The sequence below is a fragment of the Corvus kubaryi genome, unplaced genomic scaffold (genome assembly GCF_017639235.1).
Source record: "Corvus kubaryi isolate FWS band 111438036 unplaced genomic scaffold, C.kubaryi_AGA036_p1.0 37361, whole genome shotgun sequence".
In the NCBI taxonomy this organism is placed as follows: domain Eukaryota; kingdom Metazoa; phylum Chordata; class Aves; order Passeriformes; family Corvidae; genus Corvus; species Corvus kubaryi.
In genome coordinates this window covers 1,300,907-1,317,966 of record NW_024581118.1, presented here as the reverse complement: position 1 = coordinate 1,317,966, position 17,060 = coordinate 1,300,907, and the positions used below count along the sequence as shown (strand labels likewise).

The 17,060-nt window shown below is 43.3% G+C and overlaps 2 protein-coding genes across 10 annotated transcripts in view; one reads left to right on the top strand and one right to left on the bottom strand.

Annotated features, from left to right (window-relative positions):
- Nucleotides 1-194, bottom strand: part of ODR4 (odr-4 GPCR localization factor homolog) — a 16,222-nt gene extending 16,028 nt beyond the window's left edge. For 3 of the 4 annotated variants that reach the window (XM_042033954.1, XM_042033955.1, XM_042033952.1), the window contains exon 1: nt 39-194. The gene's annotated coding sequence lies outside the window, so the exon portion shown is untranslated. The remainder of the gene's footprint in view (nt 1-38) is intronic. The other variant, XM_042033953.1, reaches the window with a different exon arrangement.
- Nucleotides 195-473: 279 nt separating this feature from the next.
- Nucleotides 474-17,060, top strand: part of TPR (translocated promoter region, nuclear basket protein) — a 35,552-nt gene continuing 18,965 nt past the window's right edge. For all 6 annotated transcript variants that reach the window (XM_042033947.1, XM_042033950.1, XM_042033946.1 and 3 more), the window contains exons 1-24: nt 474-682; nt 2,586-2,690; nt 3,423-3,496; nt 4,414-4,510; nt 4,843-4,946; nt 5,553-5,717; nt 5,949-6,041; nt 6,162-6,242; nt 7,240-7,327; nt 7,813-7,953; nt 8,695-8,786; nt 9,556-9,753; nt 10,256-10,363; nt 10,887-11,113; nt 12,135-12,298; nt 12,379-12,518; nt 12,605-12,753; nt 13,016-13,178; nt 13,437-13,571; nt 14,315-14,455; nt 14,617-14,785; nt 15,261-15,427; nt 15,640-15,792; nt 16,328-16,444. In XM_042033947.1, coding sequence (XP_041889881.1) covers nt 532-682; nt 2,586-2,690; nt 3,423-3,496; nt 4,414-4,510; nt 4,843-4,946; nt 5,553-5,717; nt 5,949-6,041; nt 6,162-6,242; nt 7,240-7,327; nt 7,813-7,953; nt 8,695-8,786; nt 9,556-9,753; nt 10,256-10,363; nt 10,887-11,113; nt 12,135-12,298; nt 12,379-12,518; nt 12,605-12,753; nt 13,016-13,178; nt 13,437-13,571; nt 14,315-14,455; nt 14,617-14,785; nt 15,261-15,427; nt 15,640-15,792; nt 16,328-16,444 — 3,222 coding nt within the window. In that variant the 5' untranslated portion in view covers nt 474-531. The remainder of the gene's footprint in view (nt 683-2,585; nt 2,691-3,422; nt 3,497-4,413; nt 4,511-4,842; nt 4,947-5,552; nt 5,718-5,948; nt 6,042-6,161; nt 6,243-7,239; nt 7,328-7,812; nt 7,954-8,694; nt 8,787-9,555; nt 9,754-10,255; nt 10,364-10,886; nt 11,114-12,134; nt 12,299-12,378; nt 12,519-12,604; nt 12,754-13,015; nt 13,179-13,436; nt 13,572-14,314; nt 14,456-14,616; nt 14,786-15,260; nt 15,428-15,639; nt 15,793-16,327; nt 16,445-17,060) is intronic.

Sequence of the window (17,060 nt, the reverse complement as noted above, 5' to 3'; positions counted from 1 at the left end):
CCCAGAGTTCAGCACCTCCGGACCCCAGAGTTCAGCACCTCCGGACCACCAGGGCTCAGCACCTGCACATCCCTGGATTCAGCGCCTCCAGACCCCTGGGATCAGCACCTCCGCATCCTCAACTTCGGCAGCCGCCGCTGCTGCCTCAGCCAAGCACTGAGGTGGCCGGTTTACGTCATCGGTAAGCGCCGCGTCGCAGGGAGATGACTCACGCCAATGCCGAGCGGAGCGCGGGAAAAGGGCGCGCAGAGGGAGCGCCGAGCCCCCTTACCGCCATGCTGGGAGTGGCAGAAGCGGCCGCGCTTCTCCCGCACCTCCCGGGCACACGGAACACCTTAGAGGCACAGACAGCTCCGTATCCGTCATAGAGACGAATCTGTGTGGTCTCCTATCCCGGCTGTAGCGGCTGTGGCGATGACGCGGCGCTGCCGCCACACCCATGATGGCGGGCGCCGCGGCCGGGCCGGAAGCGGAAGCGCGCGTGCGCCCGGCGGCGGCCGTTGCGGTGGCTGGCGTTGCGGTGGCGGAGCGATGGCGGCCGTGCTGCAGCAGCTCCTGGAGCGGGCCGAGCTCGCCAAGCTGCCCCGCGCCGTGCAGGGCAAGCTGGAGCGCTTCCTGGGCGACCAGCAGGGCGAGATCGACGGGCTGCGGGCTCGCCATGAGCGCTTCAAGGTGGATAGCGGTGAGTGCGGGCGGCGGGCCCGCGGAGCGGCCGCGGTCCCTGAGCTCAGGGGAGGCAGCGCGGGCAGAGCACGGAGCGCGGTGTTGTCTTCCAGAGGCTCTCGGGAGATGTCCTGGGGCTGTGAGGCCGGGAGGGGGCTGGGAAGGGGCCTGCAGTGGGACCTGATCGGTGTTTGTCTCTCGCTTTGGCTCCTGGAGTCTTGTTGTTGTTGTTGTTTGTTTCTCTTGTTAATGGACGTTTAGGGTTAAAACTGCGTTCGAAGAGGGCTTACAGAACAGCTTTTCGTCATGTTTTTAACTACCATTGATATGCACAGATCTGATGAGGAGCAGCTGAAGGAGCTGGGAAAGGGGCTCAGCCTGGAGCAAAGGAGGCTCAGGGGGGACCTCGTGGCTCTGCACAACTCCCTGACAGGAGGGGGCAGCCGGGGGGGGGTCGGGCTCTGCTCGCAGGGAACAGGGACAGGAGGAGAGGGAACGGCATCAAGTTGCAGCAGGGAAGGTTCAGGTTGGACACTGGGAGAGTTCCTTCACTGAAGGGGCTGTCCATGCCTGGGAGAGCTGCCCAGGGCAGTGGTGGAGTTCCCATGCCTGGAGGAATTTGAAAGCTGTGTGGATGTGGCCCTTGGGAACATGGGTCCGTGGTGGCCTTGACAGTGCTGGGCAGTGGTTGGACTCTGATCTTAGGTGTCTCTTCCAACCTAAACAGTTCTGTGCTTCAGTCTGCTCTGGTCCTCGTTGAGGAGCTGAGAAATGCAGCTTTGTTCACCCAACTCAAACAGCCTTAGGTTTATACTTCACTGTTAAATTCCATTCTGTAAAATGATCCTGATGGAATCAATATTTTTATATTGATTTGGAGATGACTTAGTTGATCACAGAACAGTAATAGCAGCAGAGAGCAGGAGACAGGAGTACGAGGTTGTGAACATGAGTTAATTTGCTGGGAATGTGAGACTCTTCTAATGTAAACTTCACTTCTACCTTTCAGCTTTTTAATCTCTTTCATGGTAGGAATCTTGGTAAATGCATTAATAAAACATGCTGTAAATTAAGGTAACCCACAGATTTTGGCAGGTTACTCTCTTCCAGGTCCATTCTTCCGTGTGTGGCAGGAGGTGCAGCATTATTTGGAATTGTAAAGTATGAGAGGAAGGAAAAGATAAACAGACATCCCTCAGTACTTCCTTAGAAACCTGTCCTGCCCAGGAGTGGGCTTAGTTCTGCTTTTATTGAGTATTTTACACTGAAGCTCCATGACACAGTTACTGTTTCAGATCACCAAAATCCAGATCTTTTTTTTTTTTTTCACTGCTAAGGGAATAGAGCCCAGGAATTAATTTTAAGAAGTCTTCATGAAAAGTTTCCCCAGATCAAATCCCTTGATACCTGGGGTTTTGTGGATTTTATTGTATGTGTATAGAAATACTCCAGAGGTAAAAGAAGTTTCAAGCTGATGAGCCCACACTGCAGAATTGGGCTGATACAATGTCTCTGGTTACATCAAAAATGTTAAAGAGCTGTTCAGATTAATTAGGCTCTTATTTGATGGATCATTTCACAGAGTCGTGGAATGATTTGGCTTGGAAGGGACCTTAAAGCCCATCTCATTCCAGCCCCTGCCATGGGCGGCGACACCTTCCACTAGACCAGGTTGAAACGTATCACAGTTTCTGGAAACATATCACTTGTCATGCTAGCAAAGTATTTTAAACAACATCCATTCAATGTGGAAATAAAGGGGTTTGCCTTCAAAAATATTCGGGGTTTTTTTTTTTCCTTCTTCTTCAAATATTATTACAGTCTTAGTGTTTTTAGATATTTTCTTTAAAATGATCCTTGGTAAAGGTGAGAAAGAAAAACTGTTGATTAAGTGAAACTGAGATGACTCTGTTATTTTGCAGAGCAACAGTACTTTGAAGTGGAAAAGCGACTGGCTCAGAGTCAGGAAACACTTGTAAACAAGACCCAGGAATGTCAAACTCTGCGGGAGGAGCTTGAAAAGCTTCGTAAGTGTAGCTGTGTAACGTTCTTAGGTGTTGTGTAGCATCTTCACCCTTCAGTCCAGTGTTGTGTGAACTGCTGCAGGTTTTACGCAGGAGCTGAAAATCTCTCCATCAGCTGCATTTGTAGAGATGTGTTTTTGGTGGTGTGCTCAAGTGGGCCTTTTTTAATGGAGTCTTTTGTTCTCATGGAAAAGAAGCCCCTTACTGTTGGGGTCTCCTTCCCCGCCGTGTAGCCCTGGGAGAGGGGCCCTGAGGGCACAGACACGGGGTTTCCCTGTCCCTGCTCAGCCTCGTTCCCGTTGGTTGGTTTGTGTTCCCTGCGTGGGCAAAGGAGCCTTGGTCCGGTGACTGGAACAGTTCCTGAGCACAGCCCCGGCCATGCGGCCGGAGAAATAAAGCTCTCTGAAACAGCTATCGGGAATCTGTCCGTCCATATATATTTCCTTTCCACGGGACTCCTGGTTTGATATATGCGTGTTGCAGTATCCCCACTGCAACAGCTTACTGTGTAGTAACAGTACAGTGGGCTACGTATGGATCCTCACGAAAGGTGCTTCTGCTCTAAGGATTGCCTTAGTCTGCCTCAGTAGCCCTGGTCAGTCCAGAGTGAGGTCTGGAATTTTTCTCTCTTTTGTTAAAAATGTTTGTCCGGGAAATTTTGACTCCGTTGCATTTGGAGAGCAAATTCTGTCACGTTCTAGTGGAGGTCCCTCACTGCTGTTCCTTCCCCCCCAGATGAGCAGCTGAAGGTACTCAATGAGAAGAACAAGGAGCTCGAGGCTGCCCAGGACCGGAACGCAGCCGTTCAGGTACTGCCAGGACGTGGCCAGGAACTGAAATCCTGTGGCTCCCGTGGCCCTTTGCAGCACAGAATGCACTCAGTTCCCAATGAAGAATCAAGATTGGTACCAGTAGGAGCTCATGGAGATATTTACATGTCCATGGGGCATGTGTGCAGGAAGTTTTGAAGTAAAAGGTGGGGTTTTAGCAAACTTAATGACAGGTGAGCAGGTGCTCTTGTTTGAGTTTGGATGGATCGTTCCATTCCAGCTGCAACCTGTTGTGAAGTGACTTTAAACCAAACCCCCAAAATTCAGAGAAAGGTATAAACAAGCATTCTGTTTTCCTCCATCCTTTCCCACACTCTGGCACAGTTTTCCTTGTGTTTTGCCCAAAAGTCACTGGGTTGCAGGATGAGTCACTTGAGCTGACTGATCCAGCAGAACAGTAATTTTGGAGCAGGAAGCTAAATAGCACAAGTTGATGGGATTGATTTTTCCACGATGATAAGCTGGATCTGATTGTTTCCCCAGAGCAGCTTATCTGAGCCTGACTGAGGTGCTTTGTAGTGGTACCTTGAGGGCAGAGACAGTGCAGCCTGTAACTGATCCAAGATTATTGCCTTTGTTTGGATTTTTATATTGATGCACGTGCTCATTCCTTGTTTACTCTGTTACCCCTTTTATTTAACCAAATAAAACAGTTGCAGTAAATTCTTGACTATCACAGCTGTCCTTCCAAGAATATGAAATGGAAATGCAGTTTTGAACAATTCCATTGTGACTTGTCTGCCCACTCTAAGCCTCTTTTCCCAGTGTTCAGTTGGCTAGGGTAACTCACTGAGGTTTTAGCTTGCTGCTTTGTGATTCTGAGCGTAAGTAGTGGCTATAAACTGTTCCACAGAGCTGATCACATTTCTTTGGTGCCCTTCTGCAATCTTTTTCAGAGCCAGTTAAGTCGAGAGAAGGAAGAACTGGAAGCTGAGAAGAGAGACTTGTTCCGAACAACTGAAAGGCGATCTCAGGAAGTTGAACATTTAAATGGTACAGCCAGGAACACAGTCAAGAAATACCAAATAAAACCTGCTGGAACAACTGAATTGAATGGAACATGCAGTTTGTACCTGCAGCACCAAATACTGGTTTAGCAGGAAACTGTTTAGAGGAAAGGAAACAAGGCAGGAAATAACACAGTAATTGCAGAAAACCAGCAGCTTGGTGCTTGTTTTTCTCTGTTTAAAAACATGCCTTATACAATATCTCAGTGCCCAACATACAATTACATCCAAAGTATCTTGACTGTTGTCATTCTTTACAATTTAGTAATTAAAGCTGTTATGCAACAGCTTTTTCTAACACTGATTTTCCTCCTCCAGAGGACGTTAAACGCTTAAATGAAAAGCTCACAGCGGCAAACACAGAAAAGGCAAAACTTCAGCTGAAGTTGGATGAGCTTCAAACATCAGATGTTTCCATGAAGGTGAGTAGGGCTTTATCAGCTCAGTGTGTGTTCTGCATTGTTTGTGTGTGATGTAATCATCATTTTGTTGTAATTCCTTAGAAAGTAGGTCAAGTGAGCAGCTGTTATTTATAGCAGGTTCTTTTATTATAAAATTGGTGTCTGTGACTGGAAGTGAGATGTGTATTCCTAGAAGATATGGGGTATCGGGCTGGGCAAGCATGTCCAGGCCTCCTTGGTGGCAGTGGTGGCTGCTCCTTCGTGAAGGGAGGTACAAAGGAGAAAAATAATTAGCTGTGAACCTGTACCATTACTCTGTGGGCAGAATAAACTCCATAAAGAGAGGAGGAAGGGACAAAAATGTCAATATCATAACTAATTTCCTCTAAAAGGCTTCTGATCTAGTTCATGTTCCCAGCTAATGTCAACTTGGAGGAAACTCCCTCAAATGGCAGGAATTGCTTGTTGCTTGATAGTTGTAACTTACTACCAGTGTGATAAGGAGCATTGCCTGTATTTACCAAATGACAGTACATTTTGCTACTCCTCCTCTAATCAGAGTAGTTGAACTGGCTGCTTTCTTTTCCATGGAACCACTACAATCCTACTGTGCAATTCTCTTTTCAGTACCGGGAGAAAAGGCTGGAGCAAGAAAAAGAGCTGCTGCAGAGCCAGAACACGTGGCTGAATGCTGAGCTGAAAGCCAAAACAGATGAACTGCTCCATACTGCCAGGGAGAGAGGCAATGAAATCCTGGAGCTCAAATGTAATCTGGAGAACAAAAAGGAGGAGGTAATGTAATTATTGAAGTGTCATTTCTTAGAAATTATACCACCTGATTAACTGTATTAAAAAAAGCCAAGTACTTTAATAACTCTATTTGAGTGACCCTTTCTGCTCTTTCAGCAACTTTTGGGTTTGTTTTTATTTGTAGATTAAAAACAACGAGACAGGTATTTTCTAAAAGAAACTGGACTAGGAACTACAAATTTTCTATGGTGTTCTTATTTCTTCTCGGAATAGGTTTCCAGAATGGAGGAACAGGTGAACAGCTTGAAACAGTCAAATGAAAACCTCCAGAAGCATGTGGAAGAACTTTTGAATAAACTGAAGGAGGTGAGACAGCTTGAAATCCATGAAACAGCATTCCAGTTGCTTCTACAAATCAAATAATAAGATGAGTGAAATAGAAATAGTGGAATGCTCCTCTACCCTGTGTCCTCTTTCATTTGCCAGGCAAAAGAGCAGCAGGCAAGCATGGAGGAGAGATTCCACAATGAACTGAATGCCCACATGAAATTATCCAACTTGTATAAGGTGAGTTTGTTAATTCTGTTGTAACTGTAGTAGGGGCCAAATCTTATGCAATGCAGGCCAGTTTGGAGTTTTTTTTCCCCACAAAATGTGGATGTGGGAAAGGCTAACTTCCTTTGCAGGATTTTGTGAAACATCCAAAGCATTGTTTTCTTTGCAGCTGTCTTAGTCAGCATTTAGACTCTTACATTGTTTGGATGATCTTGGAGAATAAGCAAAACTGGGGTTGAAATAGTAATTTTATGCCAACTATTTTGAGGTTTCATGTTGTAAAAATGTGGTTATGTCTTAGGATCTATTGGAAAGTGTGACTGTGGAAGAGATTTTTCGGAGTTAGAAGTTCATTTCTGAACACTGCAGGTGTTGGTGACCTGGTTAGGACCCAGCTGAATGTCCTGTGCTGTGTCAAAGACACACCATGTAAACAAGTATTATTTGTTTGTTCTGTTGGCTCAAAGAGTGAAAAATAACTGTAACCTTCTGACTAAGTCAACTAAAGTGTACAACTGCTTGCTCTTTGGTTTGTACACTTTAGTGCCCAGGTTACTGAGCTCTGCTTTGAGCTTTCTTGCACAGATACCCAAATAAACATTGTAGAGCTTTGCACTCAGAGATCTGAAGCTGGAAGCACAGAAACATAAACTGTTGTCTAAGAGTCCCTAAAAATACCAACTTTTTCAGACTGTTTGAAATAGAGTATTGAAAATTCCCGGTTTTCTTTAGTGAAAAGGAAAGAGCCAGCAGTAGCTGTAAACAGCTAAAGGTCATACATTGTATTGGGAATTGTCACATCAAATCAGTGTCTGATGCTTCTTACTCTCAGGTAGGCAGTTTGCATCAAAGTGAGACTTAATCCGCATGGAAGGGATTGTCCAGCTTAGGTGAATCTTTCAGCATTTTACTCAGAAAACTCTGCTCATAATTTGTGGTCAGTTTAAGCTTTCTTGTAAACGTGGGGTTGCTGTTGCTGTATACTAAAGGTGAGCTAAACTTTCTTCAGAGTGCTGCTGATGACTCAGAGGCAAAGAGCAAGGAGCTGACAGGAGCAGTGGAAGAGCTGCACAAGCTCCTGAAGGAAGCAGGTGAAGGTAAGCTGGCAAAGGGAGGAGAGCAGTTGGGCTCCTTGGAGTACCTTGGTGCTCTGAAAAATGGGAGTTTTGTGTTCCTGAAAGGAATTTCCTTGGGCTTTTGGGGTGATAGAAATATCAGTCCCTTTGTAACAAAAGTTGTACCTGACTAGTTGAATTTACTGCTATTTGGGGAAGTATTTTCAAATACTCCTGGAATTTTACTATGGATTTTGGTGAAACAGTCTAATTTTGCAAGATATGTCTTCACTTTAGTTTTTTAGTTTAGATTCCTTTTCACTGCTAAGAACAGTTCATATTTTTGCCCTTTTCTAAGCAAAGATGATAGGCAGTGGTTCATGCTTTTCTCACACTGTTGAGTTTTCTTACCAGCATGAACTTCTGCAGATCATATAAAGTAAAATTTAAGGTACACAGGTAAATTTTGATTTTTTTAAAATAAAACCAATCACAACACACAACCTGCTTGTCTGATTTAATTTTAGCTAATAAAGCAGCCCAGGAGCATTTGGCTGAGGTGGAGGAGTCAAAAGCTGTCATGGAGAAGGAGCTGAGAGAGAAGATCAGTAAGCTGGAGAAGGAGCTGGAGAATGCCAATGATTTACTGTCGGCTACAAAGCGCAAAGGTGGGTGTTTATCATCTTTCAAGGAAATGCTGTGCTGAATTTCTGTAAGAACCAGCTGCATTAATCTAACTTCATCTTTGGTCATTTCTAATAATTCATTTTAGAAGGTTTTTCATATATATACATATGCTTATATATGTATATAAATATGCTCCCCTCAGCAGAAAGTGCATATCTGTCTTAGTGTTTTTTGAAGTTATTTTGTTAATCTGTTATCAAAACAAAGAAAATGGAGAGGAAACTTTTCTTCAAGGCTGAATCATCATGCTTTTAGTGGTTTTCTGGAGAGGGAGATAAGCTATTCTTATTTTCCTCTTCAAAAAAAAGGCAACAGGAAACAAAACTCTGTCCTTAAATTTCTGTTTGACATTAAATCTTGCTCAGTATTCACTGTTTTAGCTCTGTCTTTTTTGTTGTTTGCTGCATGTCCATAGTTTCTAAAGGATAGAGAGCAGGAAGGAACAGAGGCATGGAGTACATTTGCTCTATCCCTGTGTTAATTTAATGAAAATAAACCAGTGCTGTGCTACTCCAAACCTCTGACAGTGTGATAAACCTGAGGTTAAGCCTTTCTCCAGCTATTTCGACTGCTCATGTTCTGAAAATATTTAAATTTTAGGAGTCCTAGTAGCAACAGCTTTTCAGCAATTCAAATAAAGCCAGTCAGATATGATATTTAAAAGTATTTCTGGTGGGGATTATTGCAGCTTTTGGATGGTAATTGTGGGGTTGTGTCTCCAGGAGCCATCCTGTCCGAGGAGGAGCTGGCAGCCATGTCTCCCACTGCTGCAGCAGTGGCCAAAGTGGTCAAGCCTGGCATGAAGTTAACTGAGGTGAGTGAGCACAGCCTCTCCAGCAGCAAAGCCCTTGGATGCCATCAGTGATGCTCTGAGAATGGAAAGGTGCTGGCTTGGGGCACTCTTTGGGTTTGGGGTCATGCCTGATGGAGGCAAGGAAATCTTACTTGAGACAGACTTCACTTGCTAAGTTACTGCGATATTTTTCAACATGCCTTACAGTTTTTCTTTAGTAGAGCAAATTTGGAAATAAATGGGGTTTGTTAATATAAACTTACTTTCTATATGCATTTTTGGCAGGAGCAGCCTTTTTTTTGTTTTTTGCTTATTTACGTAATTTTTCATCTGTACTGCTGTGCTTTTGGCCTATACTTGCAAAAAAATTAGCATAATGATAGGTCATACAGATTCTAGGGGTTTTTACACTTCTGGTTATGCAATTTGTATTGTCATTGTTTGTTATTGATTGTTTTGTCCAGACATTAAATTCCTTTATGCTGTGTTACTGGTTTTGATATTTCTGTTGTCTTAAACCTGCTTAAGACTTGTGCCTCTTAAGTAGAATTCTTTTATTGCGGACAGTTGCACTATAAAGTTTGCCATTTTAAAATTAATATGTGTAACTTCATTGCTGTGATAGGAGTCCTAAAACCATATTTTAGAAGTCCAGCTTGTTTTTCTGAATTAACTGGTTCAGAGTTGCATAAAATTGTAGTGCCTTAAGGTATGAACTGTATCATTACCAGTGGTTCTTTAGAGATCTGTACAGACGTATCAAAAACAGCCCAAAACCTTTTTGTTGCAGCTGTACAATGCCTATGTAGAAACTCAGGATCAGTTGCATATGGAAAAGCTGGAGAATAAGAGACTCAATAAATATTTGGATGAAATAGTGCAGGAAGTAGAAGCCAAAGCCCCAATCTTAAAACGTCAGCGTGAAGAATTTGAGCATTCCCAAAAAGCTGTTGCAAGTTTGTCTGCAAAGCTTGAACAAGCTATGAAGGTCAGTATAAAATAAAAGAGCATGTATAGTTTTGGAAAAAAAAATTAATTTTCAAATCTTTAAACCTAACTGCTGTTGTCGTGTATGAAATGGATCTTTCAGTCAACTTTAATTATGGGAAAAGATGTGTTGGACTTCCTGGCTTGTGATTTCTGGAACTGTGCAAAGTATTTTGCTGAACCAATGTATCTTGTAGTTTTTTTGTAATGGTGATTTACAGTCTCTGGTTTTCTGAGGGAGTAGGTTCACTGTAAACAAAGTTCAGTGTTTATTTGGCGTAAAATTGGACTTCAGTGCTCCCGTCCCACTAGTTTTAAAGCATACGCCAATACAGCACAAAAGAACGTGGCTTTTGATTCCGGAACACCTGGAGTTTAATCTTGGGAGCATAACTTTAAGGAGCAATGTGGTTCCCCAGGCGTGTCTGCACAAGCTATTACCTCTCTGGAAAGGAATGTGTCCGGTTGAGATGTGATGTTTGCTCCTGTTGGTGTGCTTGCAGGAGATCCGTCGCCTGCAGGACAGCGCGGACCAAGCCAACAAATACGCCTCCTTCTTTGAGAGGGAGAGCCAGAGACTGGAAGCGCAAGTGAAGGATCTCTCCCAGCAGGTAGAAGAAATGTTGCTGTGGTTAAATGTGCTGTTTGCAATTGGTTTATTCATGTGCTGCTGCATTTCTGACGTTTACTTGGAAGTTGTGTTCAGCCACAGTCATGGAGACTTTGGTTGTCCTAAGTACCTTGGTGACTTTAAAGCTTCTCCTCAGGACAGCATGGTACTTCTGCATTCAAAAGTGGATTAAGTTTAGCTGGATAGAAGTGGTGCTGCTTTAGGATAATATCGTTAAGCGTCTGACATGGAAAACTCACTCATCCGTATCATTTCTTTGTTAGATTGGACTGTCCTGTGGTCTGTTCACAGAATGGAACAGTTTATGTACTTCTGATCTTGTTGCTTTTTGTCAAGCTATATTTTCCGTCATATTATTATCTTACAAGAATTTATCGATAGTAATTGTCTGCCCATTGTAGGGAAAACCCCTTAATTTCCAAGTCCTTTATTTCTAATATGTTGTTTTTCAGAGCAAACTTTAGAGTCTGTGCAGGCCTTACAGGAGGACTGTTCTCTTTCAGATCTGTGTGCTGTTAATGGAACTGGAAGAAGCCAGAGGCAACCACGTGATCCGTGATGAAGCAGTGAGCTCTGCTGACATCAGCAGCTCTTCTGAAGTGATCACTCAACACCTGGTCTCCTACAGAAATATCCAAGAGCTTCAGCAGCAGAATCAGCGTCTCCTGGTGGCTCTTCGGGAGCTGGGGGAGGCAAGAGAAAAAGAGGAGCAAGAAACGACATCATCTAAGTAGGTCACCCCTTCATTTTCATTAACTTTGTACGAAGTAGTAACAGGGATTCATTCAAGCATTGTTCAGTTTTTCACTTCTGATTGTTATTAATTGTGTGCAGCAGCTATGTAACTCATAAAAGCAGTTCTTATTAAGCTACAGGACCTTCAGGTTTATATTAAAATGGCTTTATAGCTTTATATCTTATAATAGGTCCTGTCATCAAAACCTGAAGTAAAAATAATTGTCAGACTTCTTGTGACTGATTTCATACAACAGGGCTGCTTTTCAAAAAGATAAGTTTTCATTCCTGTTAGCTGAACAAAAACCTGCATGTGTGCATATCTAAATCACTACTGTGAAGGACACAGGTAATGGAATTCTCTGTGAAAGGTTCTCAGTCTGACTCTCTGCTCATGCTACTGACATTCTGGAAGTTATTCATGTGAATAGAATTCTGCTGTTCAAGGAAGAGGCCTGCTTTCTTTTTCATCTACACATGGCAGCCCAAAGGCCTGTCTCCTAGAACTTCAGAGGATTCTGTCATAGGTTCACAGAGTTACTAAGTTTGGGAAAGATGTCCAGGATCGAATCCAAGCTGTGCCCAGAGCACTGAGAGCCACGTCCAGGCCTTCCTTGGACACCTCCAGGGACTCCAACACCTCCCTGGGCAGCCCCTTCCAATGCTTAACAACCCCTTCTGTGAAAAAATTCTTCCTGATGTCCAACTGGCACAGCCTGAGGCAGTTTCCTCTCATCCTGTCCCTTGTTCCCAGCGAGCAGAGCCTGACCTCCCCTGGCTGCCCCCTCCTGTCAGGGAGTTGTGCAGAGCCAGAAAGTCCCCCCTGAACCTCCTTTTCTCCAGGCTGAGCCCCTTTCCCAGCTTCCTCAGTGGCTCCTGGTGCTCCAGCCCCTTCCCCAGCTCTGTTCCCTTTCCTGGACACGTTCCAGCCCCTCACTGTCCTTCTAGAAGGAAGGGGCCTGGAGCACCTGGATGTGCCTCTGTGATGTTGCTGAAGGCAGCTGTTGTTGTTTCAGGATCTCAGAGCTCCAGAGCCAGCTGGATGAGGCTCTCAGTGAGCTGCAGCAGCTGCGGGAGTCGCGGCAGCGCCAGCTGCAGCTCGTGGAGTCCATCGTCCGCCAGCGGGACATGTACCGCATCCTGCTCACCCAGACCACGGGGGCCATCATTCCTCTGCAAGGTACCCAGGCTGCAGGAGCTGTTAATATCTGCTGTGGCAAGCAGAAGTGTTGCTTTAAAACCCCCTTTACCTTTTTGTAGCTTCAGGTACGTTACCAGAGGAGATCTGTCTTACATCTACTCCAAAGCGCCCGAATTTACCTCAGTCCATGGCGACTCCTGCTCCAGTGTCCATGAGTGAGTCCGTGGAGACTGTGGAGGCCAAGGCTGCTCTTAAGCAGGTACATTTTTCAGCAGACACTGCACAAAGCTGTCCCTATTTCTTTTTACACTTGGTAAGCACTTTTATGTCTGTTCTTTTTTGCAGTTGCAGGAAGTTTTTGAGAACTATAAAAAAGAAAAGGCAGAGAACGACAAGCTGCTGAATGAACAGAATGAAAAGCTTCAGCAGCAGGTCACAGACTTGAGGTCACAAAATGCCAAGATATCCACACAGCTGGAATTTGCCTCCAAACGGTAATTCAGCTATGTAATATCATTGCCTTACATGTTCTCTGGCTGCTTGATATTGTTTGCTCAGTTAAACATTGATACTGTCAATTCTGTGTAAGAACATGAAGGAAATAGTGCAGGTGGGATCAAGAATGGAAGCTGCAGTTGAGTGAGGCACGTATGTGCAAACTGAAGCATTAAACCATGAAACACACAGCTTTGTGCATGCCCCTGGTGAGCTGGACAGTGCAATGTGGCAGACTGGCTTTCCTGTGTTCCCTGGAAGGTACGAGATGCTGCAGGACAATGTGGAAGCCTATCGCCGGGAAATCACCTCCCTGCACGAGAGAACCCAGAAGCTCACAGCAACCACTCAGAAGCAGGAGCAGATCATTAACACCATGACTCAGGACCTGAGGGGAGCAAACGAAAAACTGGCAGTGGCTGAGGTCAGTAACAGTGTGTGGCACTGTGGGGTATCCCAAGGTAGCACGAGAGTTTTCCTTATGAGTATCCTGAAATGTCTCAAGTGAAGAGTGGAGACGTAACAACATTCCAAGGTGTTTCAGTTTGCAGGGAAAGCGGAATGTCCAGTAGTGCTGTTCTTACTGTTCTTGGTTCAATTCACATGGATTTTAAAATAATACTAAATTTAAGGGTTGGACTTGGGATTGGCAACAAAGTTCTTATTATTTGCTGTCTTAAAGGTGAGAGTAGAAAACTTGAAAAAAGAGAAGGATATCCTGAAGATGTCAGACATGCGTCTGACACAGCAACGTGACTCTCTGTTGGTTGAACAAAGAGGACAGAACTTGCTGCTCACAAATTTGAGAACAATTCAGGTATGTGGTGCTATTCTTATGCCCGGGTTGGGTCTGTCTGTCAGGCTTTTCTATAAATACCCATGAAAATCAAATAAAAGAGTCATGGTCTTGACTGGGATTTTTATGTGGTTACAAGTCAATGTGACATAAAATACTTCAGCAACTTGTTTCAGCAAGTTTGGGATTCCTGTCCTACATTACGATACTCTGTTATTTACCTGGGCAATGTCCTGAGATTTCTGAGTTGATGAGAAAGGTTTTCACAATGAAATGGTAACAACACACATGAAACAAAGTGAAAGGAAAGAATTTGTAATGTTAATTTTTATGATAGCAAAATTTACCAGTGCCTGCCTTGGTAGTTTATTTTGCTGTTATGTTATATTTACTTTTCTACATTTATCTAATTTATTATAAGGTATATTGACATTTAGAGTGTATTTAAGGATACCTATTTTATCATGTGACTGACTTCTATTTCTCTAGTAGATCTTTTGGAGGTTTTTAAATCCATAGCATTTAGACTGGATAATAGATTTTCTTCTAATAATATCTATTGTATCAACATTATTTAAAAAAACTTCAAAGCTAAGTCAAACATTTGAAGTGTTACTTTTCATCATTTTCTGTATCTGCCTATTCTTTAATTTTTTTTTTTGATGGGAGAAGTATTGTGACAACTTTGTATGAAGCGCTGCAGCAATTCAGAAGAAAATTACTGAGGTGTGTTGTCAGCAAAGTGCATTGTGCTCTTTTCTCAGGGAATACTGGAGCGATCTGAGACAGAAACAAAGCAGAGACTCAATAATCAGATAGAAAAGCTGGAGCGTGAGATATCTCAGCTGGAGAAGAAACTGGAAAGTGAGGTGGAACAAAGGCATTCCCTTACCAAGAATCAAGAGGTGAGTGGAAACTGCTGCACTCGTTTGGAGGAAAACAAAGCCCCAGGTGCTTCTGCCAGAGTGCAGTGTGCTCTTCTCCATACGTGACATGCATGCAGAACCGCGCTCGGCCCCTGTGCCATTTGGGAATCATTGCAAGCTGGAGAACCTTGTGCTTGCAGGTTCATATCCTGGACCTGAAGAGGCAGCTGGAGACGGAGACCAACCGTCACATCAACACAAAGGAGCTCCTGAAGAACACCCAGAAGGAAAATGCCATGCTGAAACAGCAGCTGAACAACACTGAGGCCCAGCTCACATCCCAGTCCTCACAGAGGCCTCCAGGGAAGGGTAAAATCTTCCTCCACAGTTAATTTCTCTTTATTCTAAGCGTTACCATCTGCAAAATGGTAAAATTCACAGTCCATAATAGTTAGAATTGGGACAACAGTACACTAAATAATAAACCTCTTTGTTACTGCAATCACATACTCAGACAAATGATAACCAGCATGATTTGCTAATGTAAAATTCACATCCAAGCAGTCTTTGACAAAGGGGAAAAATAAAGGAAAGCTTCTTAAAGGATTCCTTTTATTTTTATTTGAAGGAGCTTACATGTATTAGGTTACATAGTTTTAAATAGTCAACAATGTTTATTGTAAGCCATTATTTTAGTGAGGGGTTACAGTTTTTATTTAGGGAAGCTTTGTGAAAATAATTGTTTTTATCATGTTATTATCCTAATATTACTTCACTTTTCAAGAGAACAGTGGTTTTAAAACTAAGTTGAACTTCAGTTAATGAATGTGTTCTACTATTGCAGGTCAGCCTGGTACAAATGAAGATGTGGATGACCTTGTAAGTCGGCTGAGACAAGCTGAGGAACAAGTCAATGACCTGAGAGAGAGGCTCAAGACTAGTTCCAGTAATGTGGAGCAGTACAGGGCCATGGTTCTTAGCCTGGAAGAATCCCTCAATAAGGAAAAAGAAGTAAGTCGTTAATTACTCATTTTTATTTAATTGTTTGTTAGAGCAAAACTTCATTGCAGTTTGTGATTCTCCACAATTTCAGTGTTGTTGTTCTAAATTAGATGCTGAGAATACCTATTCTGGCTTTAAATTGTTAATAAAATTGCAGTTTTTTATCAGAATAATGTATTTAATGGGATAAAAAATGGATCTCATGATGGATTTTAATGAAGGTGACAGAGGAAGTTCGTACAACTGTTGAAGCTCGTCTGAAGGAGTCTTCGGAATATCAGGCACAGCTGGAAAAGAAGCTGATGGAGTCAGAAAAAGAGAAACAAGAACTGCAGGAGGAGAAGCGTAAAGCTGTGGAGAACATGGAACAACAGGTATGTACTGACCCCCACCTTAGACCCCCTGGTAGAGAGTCCCCAGGAATGGCCTTTCACAAAGCTTCCTCAGCTTCACTTGGGTTTCATAGTACAGCAGTGCCCTGAACCAGATCTTTCAGAGTGTACACAGGGTACCTGAATTTGTGAGAGGTTTCCAAACTTGGGCAGTACATTAAGAGTGTCACTTCAGTGGAGTGATTGTGTTTTTAAAGGTGTCACTCTCAGTGTGAGCTTTGAGCAGGAAAACATAAGTAACAGCCTTTGTGAGAGGTTTCAGAAGGATACAAAATGACTGTAACTAGAATTACTGCAGGTCCAACTCTGAAAGTAAAGGATTATATTTTTACTGGGAAAGAGCTCTGTATATTAATAAGTCAAAATATAGAAAGTATTTGTCTCTTTTAATACTAATTTTAATCTATAAATAATAATCACCATTATGAATGACTGTGTTCAGTACTCTGCCAAATACTTTGCCACTTAGTCCTGTGTTTGTCCTTACATTGTTTTTGTTGTTCCCCTGTCACTGCAGCTTTCAGAACTGAAGAAGAGTCTGTCAGCTGTGCAGTCAGAAGTTCAGGAAGCTCTTCAGAGAGCCAGCACAGCTCTGAATAATGAACAACAGGCCAGGAGGGACTGCCAGGAACAGGTATGTTTGTGGTGTTTGCCTGTTTTAGCCAGGGACAGCAAAATTCGTGTTAACTTTCAGCTGAACTCTAAGCTGTTACTCAGGGACGTCTGGAGGCAGGAAAAGTGCTGGGAGAGCACATTCTCTATTTTGGGAGCAGCTGCTTATCGAATGCAATAGATTTCTGTCTCTAAGGTCCATTTCATTATGTAAAAAGATTTGTTTGGGACTGTAATTAGCTGGTTTTAATTAATTGCTGCCTCCATGTCCTGAAGAGGGAGCAGAAAATGTTCCCCCTAAGACAATGGGGAAAGTATTTTTCTAACCCAAAACATAATTGTCATCTTTTGCAGCTGTGGGGCAATGTGATATTTAGCAGCAGCGGATAAGATTATTGCCTTGTTTTTTAAAGGGAATTTACTTTTCTGCAGATGAGAATTTCAGCAGCACTAATCGGTGTCAAGGATGTTGAAAAACTTCTGGCTGTTTAATCCAACCCCAAATATAGTAGATGAGCATTTCCATGTTTCCTGTCCTTGAGAATAGCAGAGGTTTTGAACAGTGGTTTTCTTTTTGCTTTGTGGTCACTGATTTTGTCTCTTTGTACATGTCAAACGTACAAAGTAAGGGTAGCAGA